Raw genomic sequence first — 17,301 nt, forward strand, 5'->3', positions numbered from 1 at the left:
CCCCCAGTGATGGTGTGGATCACTCCCGCAACGGGTCGATTCTGCTCCCGAGGCTCCTGAGGGGCCGGGTTGGCTGGACGCGGGTCTGCGGGGGGACGTCGGTCGTTTACATATCGACCGAGACGTCCTCGGCGAATGAGAGCCTCGATCTCGTCCCGAAGCTGGAAGCAGTCTTCGGTATCGTGGCCGTGGTCTCGGTGGTACTCACAGTACGCCCGAGAAGGCTTCCTCCCAGGGATCTTCTTCATCTGCCTCGGGACCGGGAGGTCCTCCCGCCCCTTGACCTCCATGAGGATCTGGGCCCGGGGGGCCAGGAGTGGGGTGTACCGGTTGAAGCGTCGGTGCGGAGAACGAGGGCGTGTGGCGCCGTGGTTCCTTGCTGGTGACGGGCTTCTGCGCCGGCGTTGAGGCGTCGGGCTCCTCCTCTGGGGTGCCTCTTTTCGCCTTTTCTTCCCGGGCTTTAGAGGGGCTTCGGCGGCCTCCTTGTTCCGGTGGGAGGCTGCCTCCTCGGCGTCTGCATACTGGTTTGCCCGAGACAACAGCTCCGGGAAGCTCCGCGGCAGACGTTTGTCCAGGGAGAAGGTGAGTCTGCCCTTCCGGAAGCCTCGCTTCAGGGCTGAGAGAGCCACCTCCTGGCTCAAATTCCGGACCTCCAGTGTTGCCTTGTTGAAGCGGGTGAGATAATCCCGCAGGCTCTCTCCCTCGTTCTGCCGGACATCGAAGAGGGAGTCGGAGACCAGTCTTCGCCGGCTACTGACGGCGAAATGGCTGATGAAGAGACGGGTGAACTGGTGGAAGGACTGGATGGAATTAGCCTCCAGGCCGGCGAACCACGCCCTTGCCGGGCCGCGGAGGGTCGCCGGGAAGGCCTTGCAGAGGAGAGGATCCGATGCTCCATGGAGGAGCATAAGAGTCCTGAAACTCTCCACGTGGTCCCGTGGGTCCGCCGCCCCGTCGTAGGGTTCGATCGCCGGCATTTTGAACCCCGGCGGGTTTAGGGTTCGCAGGATCCTTGAGGCAAGCGCCGGCTGGGAGGAGATTTCCAAGTCGGCGAAGGGATCTTTGGAGTGGCCCTTCAGGACCTGGAGCTGTCTGTGGAGATCGTCCACCCGCCGGTCCAGGGAGCGCGACCGGTGGGTGGGAGACAAGGAGCGGCGCGAGGGGGACCGACTGGAGTGCGGGCCCCTCGAGGACTGGGGTGTCTGAGAACGCGCCCGGGTCCGCCTCTCGTACCCCGCGCAGCTCCGATGAGAAGGTCCTGGCAGAATGGACCGCACTCGAGAATCCTCCCCGCGCCGGCGCTCCTCTCCATGGGAGAGGAAGGAGCGCGGGTTGTGAGGAAGAGGCGAGTGCTCGGGGAGCAGCGGCTCCTGAGCCCGCTGCGGCACCCGAGAGATCACACCCTGCAGATTCTGCACTGCCTCCGCGAGGGTGCGAACCTGCTGGGCTAGCTGGTCGAACTGAGCAGGTTCGACCGTCTGAATGGGAGGAGAAGCGGTGGAATGCTGCTGAGAGTGTGTTGGGGACGCAGCAGCCTCCCGGCCAGAGGCGCGAGAGGCTCCGCGACCGGAAGCATTGGAAGCTCCGCGACCACCTCGCCGTGCCATTACGACCGTTCTGAGATTCGGCCCTCCTTCTAGCGCCAACTGTTGCTGGTGGTCCAAACCGAGAACGATTGACACGACGGTGTGAACGGGGTTCCGCCTGAGTTGTCTTGGTTGGTGCTGGTTGCGCTCCACCTTCCGCCAAGGAACCTGCAAACAAGCCTTGCACCACCACCAGGGTGGTGATGGCCCTCCGACGGTCAAGTCAGAGGAGATTGGAGGAGGAGAGATGATAATCACAAGTGGGAGAGAGTGCTCTGGGAGGTATTGCTTACCCCCCCCTTCTCCCCCCAGCCGCATATATGCCTGGCTGGGAGGTCTCTCAGGGGGGTTTGTCGTCGTGGGGCACGATAGAATGGCCACTGACATGGCCGTTACGGGGCGTCGTGGAGCAGCGCCGGGTACGGTCATGGCAGGGCGTAGTGGAGCTCCGCTTTGTACGGTCGATACAGGAGATCGTGGGCAGCATCGGGTACAGCCGTTGCAGGGAGTAGTGGAGCAGGAGGCCGCGGCGTGCCTCTGGAGAATAGCCTGTCGTTATCAAAAGATCTCCGATTCGGGGTCGGAGTGCTGGATCATAGGGCAGCCGACCCGGGGTCGGGCTGCGGAGCCGAGGAGGTCCGACTCGGGGTCGGAGTGCTAGATCATAGGGCAGCCGACCCGGGGTCGGGCTGCGGAGCCGAGGAGGTCCGACTCGGGGTCGGAGTGCTGGATCATAGGGCAGCCGACCCGGGGTCGGGCTGCGGAGCCGAGGAGGTCCGACTCGGGGTCGGAGTGCTGGATCATAGGGCAGCTGTAGCTTTCCTGGATACGCGTGCCGATCACGTGGGGCATGGCGGCTCAATTCCCCCATAACAAATATTACTTCATAATGTTTCATTCAGGAAAGCAAAATATTTCCGCCTGAAATAACAATATGGTAAGTAGAGCTTAGCCACTATAATGGCCACTCATAATATCACTTTAAGAACATCAGAAGCATAGCACGAATTACATGCATCTATAAAAAACAGCATCCTAGATACCTTATGAACCTGAAAAAAAAGCAAGGAAAAGTCTTGTACCTGTAAAAGTTGCAGAACAGACTGAGTTACATCACTGCCTGCAATCAGGAAAGATTTGATACTGCTCCCACTCATGTAACAATCCCGAACTGGAATAACATGCATGGTCCCATCTCCAATATCAACTACAACCCTTGTCAATTTCAGGCTGACAAAATAAACAGAACAATCTTAAAGATAAAGTTGCCTCATTTCATAAACTTGAAATGATGAATTTATATATAGCCTTTTTTGTGCAAGGATTATATATTATGGTAGAGAGTAAGTACAGCTAACAAGGACCATTTAAAAGATAATCATCGCCCCAAAATACCCAGAATAGACACCACAACAAAGACCAACTTCAGATCACCCAACTTCCAGCATGCAGGAGGAGCATTCTAGCCCCTGACCGACCTGTAGACAAGCTAGTAACAGAGAACCATAGATCATCCTCAGTTTCTGCGGCCAATGGAGTGGGTAAGGGCAGCTGTGGTAGGAGGTTAAAGAAAGAGCCTGGGAAGGCAGGCTGCACCAGTGCACTTGGAGGGACGCGGCACCATGGAAATGACCCTTAACCACAGAATAATTAAGGACAAAACAATGGTAAGAGACATGGATGGAGCCAAAGCAGCAGTGACCAGCTGCTTTACCGCCATCATGATGTGCACTAGATTCCATACCTGACGTGATGCAGGTTCAGATGGCCGTGACCCCGCATGACATCAAAGCAAGGTGCTCCCATGCCTTGAGCATAATCTCCATAAGAAAGTTGCAAGATGACTCAAGTAGATGAATGTTAATAAGCTAAAGTCAAGGGATGCAAGACAAAAATGCACATGCCTAAGGAAGCTTAAATGTTCCTACAACTTAACCAATGTTGTATGCAGGACTTCTTATGTCATTGCTAGCAAAACTATCCTGTTAAACAGAGGCATTGGCCATGTTATTCTTACTTCAGAACTATGTACGGCACTTCTGTGTAGTAATAATGATCTGATCGTGCACTTACTAGCTTAGTGTCATATAGTGCCTTTTAGAAGGGAAGAACAAGAATGTGCAGCACTCAGATCAGCTATTCTTTCGGAAGAGTAGATTTGAGAAGGTCACTATGATATGCAAAAAGAATAATTTATAGTCATATTCAAGGTAGAAGACACTGGATCATGTTTCAGTTTGGCTCATAATTTGCCTCAGAGATGAATCCGGTTCGCATACCAAACAGTATCTTCTCACCTCTTTATCTCGACTCTAATGATCGATCTAATCTTCCAGGAATCTCAAAGGTTGCTTTTCTGCTTGCATGAGATTAAAATTTCTACACAATAGGTCTGCCTTCCTTGAAATGACCTGCCAATATTTATGGCAGGCCTGTTGGCCCCTCCCTTCCAGCAAGTTGCTTTGATCAATAAATTGACGCTACTTCATGGAGGGAGAACTTTGGGCTGAGAAATAGTAGTAAACTGTTCTTGAACTCTCACAAGTCACAACCATATTTTGATTATGAGTTATCTCTTCAGGGTGTGAAGCATGGAGCCTGACAACCGATATGTAAGAAATCAAAGGATATATGCAGTACATATAGGCTTAATACATATAATTCATATGATGACTGAAATAACACGATAATAAAAAAATACAAAATTGGAGAGCATATATGACATCCAGCTAGAGTCCACTTGGTCCAAATGGACACCGCCGAACACATTGTAAAAGTCATTGCATGTATAGTGAGCATCACTGACCTTTCTATTAAAAACTAAGCATCATAGGTAATAAATTAACCAACATTTGAAAAATTGCATTCGTGATTCATCAAAAATAGAACCCATGGACCGTGCAGCCGATGAGAAAATACACAAGAAATTATAGGCATTAACATCAAAAATATTAAATAGACTCCTAATTTTGTTTATAGTTATAATCCATACACAGCAATAGAGCACTGGTTTCAACAAAAAGAGATAAAAACTGAAACTCAGAAGGCAACAAGAGTATGGTGACAGAAACTGATCAAGTCATGATTAGCTTGCACTTGGGGGAATATATAACATTCCACCATAGCACATCAGAGCATGATTACATCCACATTTCACATCTGGATTAAAAATCATGAATTTCATCAGCTACTAGTAATGGATAAGTTCCAATCCACCTACCAAACATAGGTCTGAGAAATTCCTCATCATACAAACCCAACTAATTGTACCACCTTATACAGACCCAAATATTATTTTGTAGCCGACAACTCTACTTCTTCCAAAGCGACCTTGCAACAAGAAAGAAGGAGAGATCATTTCTTTCTGCCACCACGCTCCCTTAGAGCAAGAGATAACGTTTCTCCAGGGCCAATGTTGTAATAAGCAAGTGTAAGGTTGTCCTTTAGAAAACCTGCCCGGCTGCTCAATTTCTGCTTATTAGCAGGAAGCTGAATCTCTCCAGCAATCTTCTCTTTAAGACTGCCAACAGTCTCAGACAAGGACTGTACTGTGATCTCCAGAAGCTGGCCTTTCAAGTTCCCCTCATCAACATTAGGAACAGATACAGAAATGCGAGCAAGTCCCTGCAAAGTAATAAGTAGTATAGGTCATTTATCCTATAATCATCCATTAATCCATTGAATTAACCACAAGAATAAATGCTTAACGGAAAAGGAAAAAAACATGTAACAACAGAAATGTATAAAGTCACGGAAGGCATTACAGGATGTTGAGTGAGGAAATGATCCTCTGGTATGAGAGAAACATCATCAGTCCTTGGCCTCTTTGGCTCTGGCTCATCAGGTAGAGGTGGAGGAGCCTCCTCAGGAGGAGGTGGAGGTGGCAATCCTTGTGGGAGAGGAGGCGGCAGGACAGTTGGCATGTTAGGAGGTGGCATGGGCATAGGAACAAATGGTCGGGGAGCCATCAAAGGAGTGAACTGCGATCCAGGTGGTGGCGGTATGGGCATAGAAGGTGACACCGAGATCCCCTGGGGCATCGGTGGCCTGCTCATCATAACAGGCTGCTGGTTTGAAGCCAGAGACATCGGTGGAGCTGCAGGCCTCACAGATGGAGCCATCGACATAATTCCTGGCCTTGGTGGTGGCAGCATCATTCCCCCACTAGTAGCAGGAGCAGAGTAAGGGGCCACACTCGGAGGAAAACGAGGAATATTCAGAGCTAATCCAGGTGGTGGGGGCGGGAGAGGGCGCACTGATGGTACACCAGGTCTCGGAGGCGGAGCAGGGCCTGGAAGGGTCCTCCCATCGTCACTGATAGTATCAGCTTGTTCCTCACCAGAAAGATTCTGGGACAAAGCTTGAGTCGCAGTTCGCCCAATGCTACCAGAGTGCCCATCCCAAATGACCTGCTTCGGCTGCTCGTCTTTCTTCTCAATTTCAGCCTTCACGGCATTAGAGACTTCTTCCTCTGTAGTGCCAAAAATATCGGGACGGGTTCGCGCAAGCCCCACAATGTTTCTAGAGATCTCATCATCCGCAGCAAGAGTAGTCTCCCGGATCTTTGCCATCATCCTCTCCTTCTGCTCCTTGTACTTGGGGTCTATGAGTGAAATACGCATATGCTCGGCCATCTCACTGACCGGAATCAGCTCGCCGGTGATCGGCGAGATCACAAACTTGGTCGGGTCTCTTTCAGCAGGTATCCTCTCCTCGGGCCTCTTCCAGTTCTTCACAATCCTCATTGGAGGCTCTGGTTCATCAGTAGGTGCCGCCGTCGCCTCTGCTTCACCCTTCTTCTCAGCCCGGCCACCATCTTCAAGTCTTGCTGCCCTCATGCCTTCTTCTACAAGCTGGACCTCCTCTTCATCCATCTCCATCTCCATCTCCTTTCCTGGTTCCGCTGTTTCCATGGCTTCCTCTTCACCCAAAACCGACATCTTGCTCCTCCTTATGACCTCCTCCAGCGTCATTGGCACCGGCAGCTCTTCATCCTCATCATCTGCAAACTCAATGGTCTCCACCACGACAAAATCATGCCAATCGATCATCGCCATCTGCTGCCTCTCCTGCTCGATCTCATCCTCGGCCTTCTGCCTCGCCTGCTCCTGCGAGCGCTCCCACTCGAGGCGGTGCAGGCACCGCTCGAGCACCGTCGTCATGTCACGCGTGCTGCTCCGTATCTTCTCCGTCACCCCCTTGGGCGGCATCAGCACCTTCGAGTAGGCGTCGGTGAGCGCAGTGAAGAAGGTGAACATGCTGTGGGTCGGCCGCAGGAAGTGGAACTGCGGGTTGGTCGCCTCCCGGTTCGAGAGATTATTCAAGAAGCCCTTCCCATTCCGAGCGACGAACTGGGCGGTGAGCTTGATGATGTCGAGCTCCTCCCCGGTGATCCCCTCCGGGAGCCGGACTGTGTACTGCTCGGCCTCGGGCGGCTCGAGGACCTTCCGAGCGGGGATGCGAAACGGGGCGGCGGGGTCGGGCTTGGCGGCGGAATCGCCGGAAGGTGCAGCGGGGGCGGAATCGGGGGGAGGAGGCGGCTGCTGCAGCTGCTGCTGCTGAGAGGAGGAGTCAGAGTCAGCGGCGGGGGGCTGCTGCTGCTGGGAGCGGAATTCCGAGACACGGTGCTGGTAGTAGGCGTGGTAAGGGTCGGAGGGGATGAGGAAGTTGAACTTAGCGTTGCCGGCGTTGTTGGCAAGGATGCGCTTCTCGAACTCGGGGCCATTCTTAGCGACGAAGGTGGCCGTCTTCTCGATGATCATCCGGATGTCGGGAGGCGGGTGGATGATGCCAATGGTTCTCGTGTGGGTTGCCACCGGCGCCGGAGGGGCGGCGGCGGCGGGCGGTTGCTCTTTGAGCTTCTTGTCATCCTTGTTCTCGTCGGTGATCTGGGCGGGGGGAATGGGGCCAAGGTTGCCGTCGGAGGGCGGGGCCGGAAGGGGGAGGATCGTGCCGATCATCTCTCTCTAGGGTTTTCTATTTCGAGGTGGAGATAAGATAATTAAGTGAGATTGATAGAAGACGAAGCTATCTAGATCGACCTATCGCTGTTACCGCCGCTGCATCCATGGAGGAGAAGAGGGAAGGGAAGGAGGAGGCAAGAAATCCTTGAGACGATGATGGCGAGGAGAGACGGAGATGGAGGTCGACTCGGCGACACGGATCGGGGTCTTTGGGGTTGCGCTCCGGCGTATTATTTTGGTTATAAACTCGGGTTGTGTCCATAAAACCTAGGGTCGAGCTTGAGTGGGCTTTTGGTTAGAATTGGACTTGAATCTAAACCTCAACTAGACCCGAACCTCGTTCTAATCCAACCCAAACTAAACCCAACTCAACTCATTTTTGTAGTATAAATATTACATATTATTTAGAAAGATTATACTAGAAACGAACGCTGCGCACCCTCAACCAAAAACCCCCATGGAAATGGAGCAATCTTCGGGCTCCGATCATCACCCGGCCCCCTTCTTCCCGTGGGACCTCCTCCCCTTCGCCCTCCAAGAATCCATCCTCTCCCTCCTCCCCGTCTCCACCCTCGCCCTCTGCCAGTCCGTCTCCCGCTCCTGGCGCTCCACCATCCGCTCACCCACCTTCCTCTCCTCCCTCCGCCACCGCCGCCGCCACGCCGACGACCTCTACCTCATTCTATTCACCGACAACTTCTCCCGCGCCGCCGCCTACCGCCCCTCCGGCGACCGCTGGCTCACCCTCGCCCTTCCCCCCTCCCTCTTCTCCCCCCTCGCCTCCGCAGGCGGCCTCGTCGTGGCCGAGGACGACTGCGGCCGCCTCGCCGTCTACGACCTCTTCTCCGGTGCCTCCCTCGCCCTCCTTCCTAACATGGCGAGCGTTCTCCAACCCTACGCCCTCGCTCTCATCGATGAATTCCCCTGGCCCCATTACACGATCGTCGCCGTCAGCACCGGCGATCGCGTCTATTCACAGGTCTTCGACTCCCGTTCTGGCCGGTGGGAGCTCAAGGGTCAGTTCCCCGGCCGATTCGCCGTCCTCGGCAATGCCGTGTTATTGGATGGCCTACTGCTCGTCCTCAGCCAAGGGCCCGATCATCTATTGACCTTCGATCCGATCGGCGGCGATTGGAACCTCATAGACGTGGCGATGCCGCCGGTTGTTTGTTCCCATATCTTTGATCTTGAACATTGTTTGTTCTTGGTTGGGGGCGTGGAGGAGGTGGGATGCATGGCTAGGGTTGGGATTTGGGAGCTCGATTGGCCAAAGAAAGAATGGAGGTTGATCTGCTTCATGCCTGATGGATTTTTCAGAAAATTTGGAGGTCGCAGGCTCGATCATTTCGAGACGGTAGCTCGGAGGGGGATTGTTTGTTTCTACAACACTCTAGATGCTGCTGTGTTAATGTTTGATTTGCCTGCAAGGAGGTGGTGGTGGCCGCCGCCGTGTGATGTAATCACTAGGAGCAGAATGTTTTGGTTTGGGCATGCGATAGAGCCTCGTATCGATCTGTTGAAAGGATCCAGTGGAAGGTAAACAGATGACAAGGGGTAATATTTCTTGGGAATTATCTCCTTTGTTCTTCAGGAGGTTGTAATTATTTGACCTCATACAAAAAAGGAAAGATTATTCTATATTTTATCATTTTCTTAATTTTTTTATTTGTCTTTTATATTTTAAACATTTTATATTCATCTAAACTTTGGTTGGCCTAGAAAAGGCTTGAATTTTTTTTCCTTTGGGTTTGAGTCATCAAGAAAATATATAATGAGGTTGCTGATAGTGATGGACTCGGTGAAAATTATTCAGATTTCCTTGCCACAAGTTATTCAGACTTGGGCAGTGTTTCACAAGAGCAAAAGAAAACTTTGTGGTACCATATTGCACGTGATCCTATTTTCAAGTGTTTGGTCTGCTTGCTCTGTTAACCAGCATCAATTATGGGAGAGGTTACTTGAAAGTTGGGAGAATATGTGATATCAGGCGGCGTTTTCAGGAATGCAGAATTGAAGGGAGCAACAGGAGGTCGGTTCATCTGACTTACCGGGGAACTATCACTGAAGAATTTTTTTCTAGGCGAATTCTTATGACTGATGATCTATCTGCTATCTATCCTTGGAATTTTTATGATTTAGTCTGCAATTTTAATTTTATTAGAATTTTTGAGAAAGCTGATGTTACCCCTAGAGGAGAAAATCAGAGGTATTGTACATTAGGTGGGTGAGATGAATTTAACATGACAAAAATAAGGATATATCATTAGCTTCCTTAAACAATGAGTGAAAGAAAATCAAGTTCTTGACATGGATAGAGTTTTCATCATAGGACTAACTGTATCCCCCAGCAAAACCTTTCGATGTTTATTGCTTTCAAATGCTCTACACTTTAGCTCTGCAATTTGGACCGGCTTGTGATAGCCCTCTTTATACTTTGCTTGTTGCTACCTTTATGGCACCACCAGCAACATTCACAATTAGAAAGAAAAACTCTCTTATCCATGTGAATTATTCTGCACCTTTCTAAAAATTCTTGCAAGATGAGTGCCACTTCTCTCAAGCCTCTTTTTACAAATTAAGCAATTGTATTCTTGTTTTGGCATCATTATTTCTTCTTATATGATATTCTTTTTAAGTATTAGTCAGGGTGCATGTATGTTTCTAGTGTTGTCATACGCTTGTAGGTTGAACTTATTTAAAAGTACTTAGTGTTATTTCATTGTCGCTGTGTCATGTTATTAATGTTCATCCATGAGGATATGAGATCAAAAATATATTGTCCATTACCTACGCTTCTATTATCGATATATTGTTCAGCTGTTTAACTAGGAATGGTAGGCTTTCCTTAAAGATTGATAGTTTCAACCTAAAGATGTGGTTATCTGCTGGATGGTAAGTTTGGATGATTTTCTTTACTCTCTTTCTAGTCCTTGTTGAATTAAACATAGTGCTTTCTTTTGGTTGAGAGAAGTGGTGCTCATATTGCAAGAATTTTTAGGAAGGTGCAGAATAATTCCAATGGATAAGAGAGTTTTTCTTTTTGATTGTGAATGTTGCTGATGATGCCATAAAGTATCAACAAGCGAAGTATAAAGAGGACCATCGCGAGTTGGTCCAAATTGCAGAGCTAGAGTGCAGAGCATTTGAAAGCAATAAACATTATTTAGTAAAGCGATTGACTGCTAAACTAAAACTGGTTGGCAATGAGACGCTAATATATTTTCTATTGTTATGTACCTTTTTGTTTAGTCTTTTGGTTGGCTAGGACCCTGCCATTGGTGCTTGTTCATAAAAACCATTGACTGCTAAACTAAAACTGGAATACATTTAGTTGAAGCTATTTGTCTACATTGGTAGTCTAACACCCATCTCATCAGCTAATAAAGAATTGGGCATAGTCTACTTGACTGGTCAAGCTGTAAAAGTTGGAGTAGGAGATGAAAAAAAAAAGATAGAGCCTTGTTCGCCTTGGAGTAGGAGATGGAAGAAAAAGATAAAGTCTTGTTCGACTTGGAGTAGAAGACAAACTCCTTTTTCATATCGATTTCCTATGGGAGCTAGAAAATCTAGCCTCCATCGACTATTTAAAGACCCCCCATACCCCCTTTCGCCTCACCGGCGATAGGTTTTGCTGATCGCCATCGTCGATTTCTTCTCCTTCCTCCTCTTAACTTGCAACGGTCTTAGCTCACGGTGCTCACTGGAGATTTCAGTTGAGCGCTTGCCAGAGTTTTAAATTCTGAGAAGGATTTTTGAAATTTTTTGAATCTATAGTTTGGTTTCGCTCGCAAGGTAAGTAACCTAACACTTCAAAATATGTTTTCTAATGACCTTTGAAAAATTATAATTAGTTTATTAAATTTGATTATGATCTCTATTTTAAATTTGATTAAACAAATCGAGCATGCTATTACTACTATTCTAATTGTTCTAACATATGTATTTTAATATTCTTGTAATTTGAAAATTATGATTGATAATTTATGAAATTTGTTTTGTATATATATTCTCAGCACTGTTATGATTTGACCCTGTCAATGGAGATTATTCGTTGGCCATGTCTACTTGTAATATGAGAAATTAGTTTCGACATGGAGTCACTGGTAATTAGAATAGTGATATCTGTTATCTGGCATTTTGTGCATCGTATATTAGTTTTATACATTTTTAAGAGAGTTTCTATCAGGGTATGCTATCTGTGTGCTGGCAATTATGAACAACTGCACTACCTCTGTGTCATAAATCAAGGCATTCTTCTCGTGGAAGCTTTTCAAACTCAACTCTGTTTTATTGCTTAGTTTAAGCATTGTGAACTATATGCAAGGTTGAGCTGCATTTTTTTGCATATCAGGTTTCCTGCTGGAACATGTGTTACAATACTTACTATTGACATCAGACTCAGAAAAAGACTTCGTTATCTAGGTGCATTATGGATCTTGTTATTGAATGTCACTTGGTTTCTCTTGGTTCTGTATAAAGAGTTTTAATGAACTTGTTGGTCTATTGTTTAGTTTAAGCATTGACAACTATATGAAAGGTTGAGCTGAAGTTCTTGTAGAAAAGGTTCGTGCTGGAATATGCATTACAATTGACATCAGATTGTAAAAATAGACTTTGTTATTTAGGCATGCTATGGATCGTTTTATTGAACCTCACTTGGTTTATCTTGGTTTTGTACAATAAGTTTCAACTATGTTGTTAGTTTATTTACTGTCATATGTCTTCAATAAACATGCCATGCATTTTTTTAATGGAGTTCTTCTTTTTTTTTTGAGGATTTGATTTTATCCACTAAAGCCACAATTTTGCAGGTTCTTAGAGTCTTTATCTTGATGTTGGAATGGATGAGATCTGAGTATGGGATAGATTTAGACTTAATTGTTGCATAGGGAAGAGGGAAAGGAAGAATTTGAGTGTTTTGTTGTTAAATATAGATAGGGAAGTCAGTTTGATTGGTAAATGTAATTCAGAATGAAGAAGTATGGAGGAAAACATTTTCTATGGGTCTGTTACTTGGATCCTCAACAGATTTTGGATCTTAATTTCATTTGTTAGGTCAAATTACATTTATTGGGGCTAATTTGAGCTATAATTTCCTTTTATGTTGACATGAAATGAAGAAAAAGGAAAAAAATAAAAGGTTTCTTTAATAATTTCACTCTAGAAAAATGCCATCCTATTTACTTTTATAGGAAGGCTTTTAAGGTATGTGTTAAAGCAAGTCACTAATTTTTTTTAAAATTTTCTGACCTAAAATAGTTCAAACTAGAATTTATAAAGAACATTTCTACTCAAATCCTCCTATATAATTTATTGCTATTGACTGAAATTCAAAAATAACTGGCCTTGGCTGTTAGAAACATAGTTAAGAAGTGTGTGGTTACTGATAATAATGCAGTAAGAAACTATGATTGCTGATATAGAAGATATTAGACTTCTCTTCCATGACTTGAAATATGATTATAATTGACTGGAACAAGTAATAAAATTGAATATTTCTGAGCTGCCAATGTTTCTTTCTTCCCTAAGCCTAGGTGATAACATCTTTAGTTCCCTGTCCGCTACCAATTTGCTTTGGAAATGTTTATGCATGTAATGTAATGTTTATCTGAAGGCATGATTATCTTATTTAGGTTTTCAACTAACAAAAAGGAAAAGCTTCTAGAAGGCCATGAAAGAAATATATTATGCACTGTAAAATCAATGGTTGTCCTTATTTCTAGAGGAGCTTCTAGCAAAACTTAGCTACAAACTGCAACCAGATGTGGAACTGGCTAGGCCTCAAGGCTATCTTTACCTCTTGTTATTTATATTTATTGCTCCACTCCAAATCTTAAACAATATTGAAGAATAACTTTCCTGAGATAGCTGTATTCTTCAGGGCAATCTATTGTTCTATCACATTAGTATGGTCTCCAGCCCACTTGGGCTTGTCTCGGAAGAACTTAATTAACTCCGTACTCCCCCTGCTAAGACTTTCCCGATCATATTTTGCCCTTCCTGGTTTGTGCTGCAATCTTCAAAAATTTCACCCTAGGGATTAAAAATGAACATGCTTTTCACAAAATTTTCAATTCATCTCCCTTAGTTCTATGTTAGAGATGATGTTACTAATTCTACCTTAGAGACATTTGTTCTTCCCTCCTAACATCAGGCACCTTGTAAGGCGAAGGTCCTGGTGAGCATTGGAACACATGTATAATTGTTTTTATGCCATCACAGACAAAAAAGTTAGAAGAATAAAAAGAAGGAAGAAGAAGAAAAACAACAGAAACGACTTCATTTTAATTGTCTCATAGCCACTCAGCGCAGAACTGTGGTTGCATCAGAAATGGTCACCTTTTTTTATCATTTTCCAGTCATATTTCATCATCATAACTGATTGCTTATTATCAAGATTCTGGATTCCATTACTTTGATGGTTCAAGGCCATGGGCATCATTAAACATGACCTTGATCTCCATAATGCATTACCTATCTCAACTAAGATGGTCAAAACTGATCACTCTTTTTGTCCATTTCTATATAAGTATTTTTCAATAGTACAACATCAGTTACCCTGAGGAATTCTTCTGTTATCTTGGTCTTTCTGCAATGCTTCCATCTAATATCTGATTTTCTTTTCTTACAAAAGAAAAAGTTCATTGCATATTTAGAGACTTTTTCTATTCCTTTCATTGTAATTGTTTCCCAAACAAAGGAGGAAACAAGGCAGCTGCGTCTTAATCAACATGCTATAACATTGCCAACTTTCAGTTGTTTTGCCTTGCCCAAGCATGAAAAGGCAATATCAAGGGACAACTCAATCTAGAGTGCTATTCTACATGCATGGTTGCTTGTTTCATCTGAAGAAAGTGACGAATCAGGATGCCTTTATACCTTGCAGTTAGGGCTTGGCAATGAGTTCGATTAATGATTTTTGAATTTGTTCATGTTTTCGTTCATAAACATCAGCTCTCTGAGACTGATTCATTCTGGTATATGATAATTGTCACAGATGTTAGATGATCTAAGCGGCATCATATGTCTTTAATCTATCATGCAAAGATGGGGACTCTAGATGTGACTAAAGCGGTAAATGAATAGCAAGGTGGCTCATCCTCACATGCATTTGACTAAATGCTGGGGTTGTCCATGTTTGGCTCGTAGGAGTTCATATTTAGCATGTGAATCAGAAAGGAGCAAAGAAGAGGACTAGTATAGTTTGACACAGCGTATGCCGAACCGGCCCGTACCGGCCGGTACGGGCCGGTACGCCGGAGCCTTGGAAACCAGTACAGGTCGGTTTCTTGCCGGAGACGAAGAACACGAGGAGAAAAAGAGAGAGCGCGGGGAAGAGAGAGAGGGAGCCCACCTTCGGCCGCCATCGGAGAGCCGCGGAGGGGCGTCGGAGGCCGGTGGGGGGCGGCGGAGCCCGGCGGGGGACGGGGGAACCCGCGGGGGCGCTGGGAAGAGAGAGAGGGAGCCCACCTTCGGCCGCCATCGGAGAGCCGCGGAGGGGCGTCGGAGGCCGGCGGGGGGCGGCGGAGCCCGGCGGGGGACGGGGGAACCCGCGGGGGCGCTGCGGAGGCCGCGGCGCCGCAGCGCCCCTGCGGGTTCCCCCGTCCCCCACCGGCCTCCGACGCCCCTCCGCGGCTCTCCGATGGCGGCCGAAGGTGGGCTCCCTCCCTTTCTTCCTCGTGCTCTCTCTGGTTCTCTTCTTCTTCCCCGGTTCTGGCGGGGAAGAGCTTTCCGGTTCATACCGCCCGGAGCACGGTACGAACCGGCCCGTACCGGTCCGGTAGGCAACCGGTACGCCTACCGAACCTGGTACGGTGGACCTTGGTTTGACATGAGCTATTGAAATTATTACATGATTTAGTTAATATAAATATTTGCTGTGAATGTTCATATAAATATTAATGCACGTATATTTGCATCCACAATCCTGCATTTGTCAAACTTGCATTCCCATTTAGATTAGCAGGGTATGTTGCACGTGACGCAGAGTAGAAGTTTCTTTTGAATTTGCTTTGATATATGATATTTTAAGACATACTTAACTTCAAAATGATACCATCTTATGACACTCAGGGCAAGATTAGGTTTCTCATTTCAGACAGGTCTGATGCTGGACAATGACATTTAGAATATCTGTTATGAGCCTGGAGTCAAAAGGTAGATGATTATCATCAGAAGGGCAGCCGGTGTTGTAGATGACAATTGAGGACACAATTCTTTTGGTGCTATGTTATTTTATTTAGACCGTTACTTGCATTAATTCAGGAACCGCTTTGAGAATCTTGAAGATGTAGTAGTTCAATCCCCGATAGATTGGATTACGTTAATTTGGTTCTATTGCACTTTCGGCCTTAAAGCAGCTGGTCGACCTGGTTTATGTTCCACACCTTTTTTCATATGGATAATTACGTTAATTTGGTTCTATTGCACTTTCGGCCTTAAAGCAGCTGGTCGACCTGGTTTATGTTCCACACCTTTTTTCATATGGATAATTATTGGCAGTGAACAATCTGAGTATGTGCATATTGAGTCAGTGTTTTTTTTTTATTTTTTAATGAGTGTTTTCCTCTTATTCAATCTTCTGGAATTCTAATTGATTATTGGACAATCAATTACAGACTACCATAACCATCAACCTTTTTCCAACTATTTAGTGCCAGCTTTAGGACAATTAGTTATGAATATAATTTAAAATCAAGTTGAATCATTATCATGTCAAGGTTGATGACAGTTGATGAACTAATTTTTGTAAATATATTATATTAGTGAAATTGTTTAAAGAACTGTGCTGTCTGCTTCTTAACTGATAGATGAGAGCAGGTTAAGACATGCTGAGATAGATCGCACTGTCATTCCTTGTAGTTGTCCTTGTTTGGAACAATATCTCTGCCTGAAATCTGGCAGAGCTTGTTTTGTGCCAGTCACTGGCCTTTCAGTGTTATCCAACTTTTCAGCATGTTTACAATTCTAGAATGTTCATGCATTTGTTTACATCTCCGGTAAGCCAGCTAAATTTTAAGTTCACATGACCACAATGAAATCATACCTTCCAGGCCAGAAATAAAGTTAAAGAGGAATCTCCAAGCAACGACAATGTAGAAACCTACAGCCAAAACTAAACTTAGAGAAATCTCGAGGCCATGACAATATTTAAGTAGGTTTCTTCATCCTTCACAAGAGTGGCAATTCATTTACACTCTTCTTTCAAGAAGAGTTTGATTGCCAATTTGTTTACACAACACATAGGATATATCACTGTCAAATGAAGTCCGTAGAAGGCTAAACTAGGATAATCTTGATCCGGTCACAGTACACCACGTTGTAAGATGATTAAGTCAGATGTCCATTAAGGTTGAACAAGCTGATAAGCATTCTTCCTGAAACTCGGTTGGCTTTTAAGCATTAAGCCTGTCGGGGCTATCGGCGGCTACATCTATAAGTAGTCGAGATTAGAAAGGAGCACTTCAAGGACTGTTAATTCAGTAGTTAGCTGGCTTATCACATAAATCTTAGTACATAACTTGCTAATATAAGGCAAATGGTTGGGACCATACGCTGCTGACCTAATTTTGAATATATCTATAATGCGATCAAATTGAACGAGAGAAAAATCATAATATTCAGTTTTCCTTAAATAAAATATAAAGAAAACAAAACAAAAATCGTTCTTCTCTAGACAAAGTGGATAATAATTATACAGCTCATGCACCTACCTTTGTGTAAGACCCAATAAAATATTGGACTTAATTAAC

The 17,301-nt window shown here is 45.9% G+C and overlaps 2 protein-coding genes across 2 annotated transcripts; one reads left to right on the forward strand and one right to left on the reverse strand.

Annotated features, from left to right (window-relative positions):
* Positions 1 to 4,647: 4,647 nt before the first annotated feature.
* Positions 4,648 to 7,806, reverse strand: LOC103704394 (putative splicing factor 3A subunit 1). The gene is made up of 2 exons (XM_008787662.6): positions 5,351 to 7,806; positions 4,648 to 5,210 (listed from the first exon to the last, which is right to left on the reverse strand). The coding sequence occupies exons 1-2, from the start codon at positions 7,544 to 7,546 to the stop codon at positions 4,941 to 4,943; spliced, it is 2,466 nt and encodes an 821-aa protein (XP_008785884.4). The 5' UTR covers positions 7,547 to 7,806; the 3' UTR covers positions 4,648 to 4,940.
* Positions 7,807 to 7,946: 140 nt separating this feature from the next.
* On the forward strand, positions 7,947 to 12,521 carry LOC120107008 (F-box/kelch-repeat protein At5g43190-like). Its single transcript, XM_088715084.2, has 2 exons — positions 7,947 to 9,103; positions 9,363 to 12,521. The coding sequence occupies exon 1, from the start codon at positions 8,007 to 8,009 to the stop codon at positions 9,087 to 9,089; it is 1,083 nt and encodes a 360-aa protein (XP_088571210.2). The 5' UTR covers positions 7,947 to 8,006; the 3' UTR covers positions 9,090 to 9,103; positions 9,363 to 12,521.
* Positions 12,522 to 17,301: the final 4,780 nt, after the last annotated feature.

Source organism: Phoenix dactylifera, chromosome 2 (genome assembly GCF_051530095.1).
Source record: "Phoenix dactylifera cultivar Ajwa chromosome 2, Ajwa_hap1_PhDact_Kaust_v1.1, whole genome shotgun sequence".
In the NCBI taxonomy this organism is placed as follows: domain Eukaryota; kingdom Viridiplantae; phylum Streptophyta; class Magnoliopsida; order Arecales; family Arecaceae; genus Phoenix; species Phoenix dactylifera.

Bases quoted from the DNA above. Each gene is read 5' to 3' on its own strand.
- LOC103704394 (XM_008787662.6), bottom strand. From the start codon at position 7,546: ATGATCGGCACGATCCTCCCCCTTCCGGCCCCGCCCTCCGACGGCAAC. The intron at 5,211-5,350 runs GTAATGCCTTCC...ATTACTTTGCAG, and splicing joins ATTTCCTCACTCAACATCCT to GGACTTGCTCGCATTTCTGT.
- LOC120107008 (XM_088715084.2), top strand. From the start codon at position 8,007: ATGGAAATGGAGCAATCTTCGGGCTCCGATCATCACCCGGCCCCCTTC.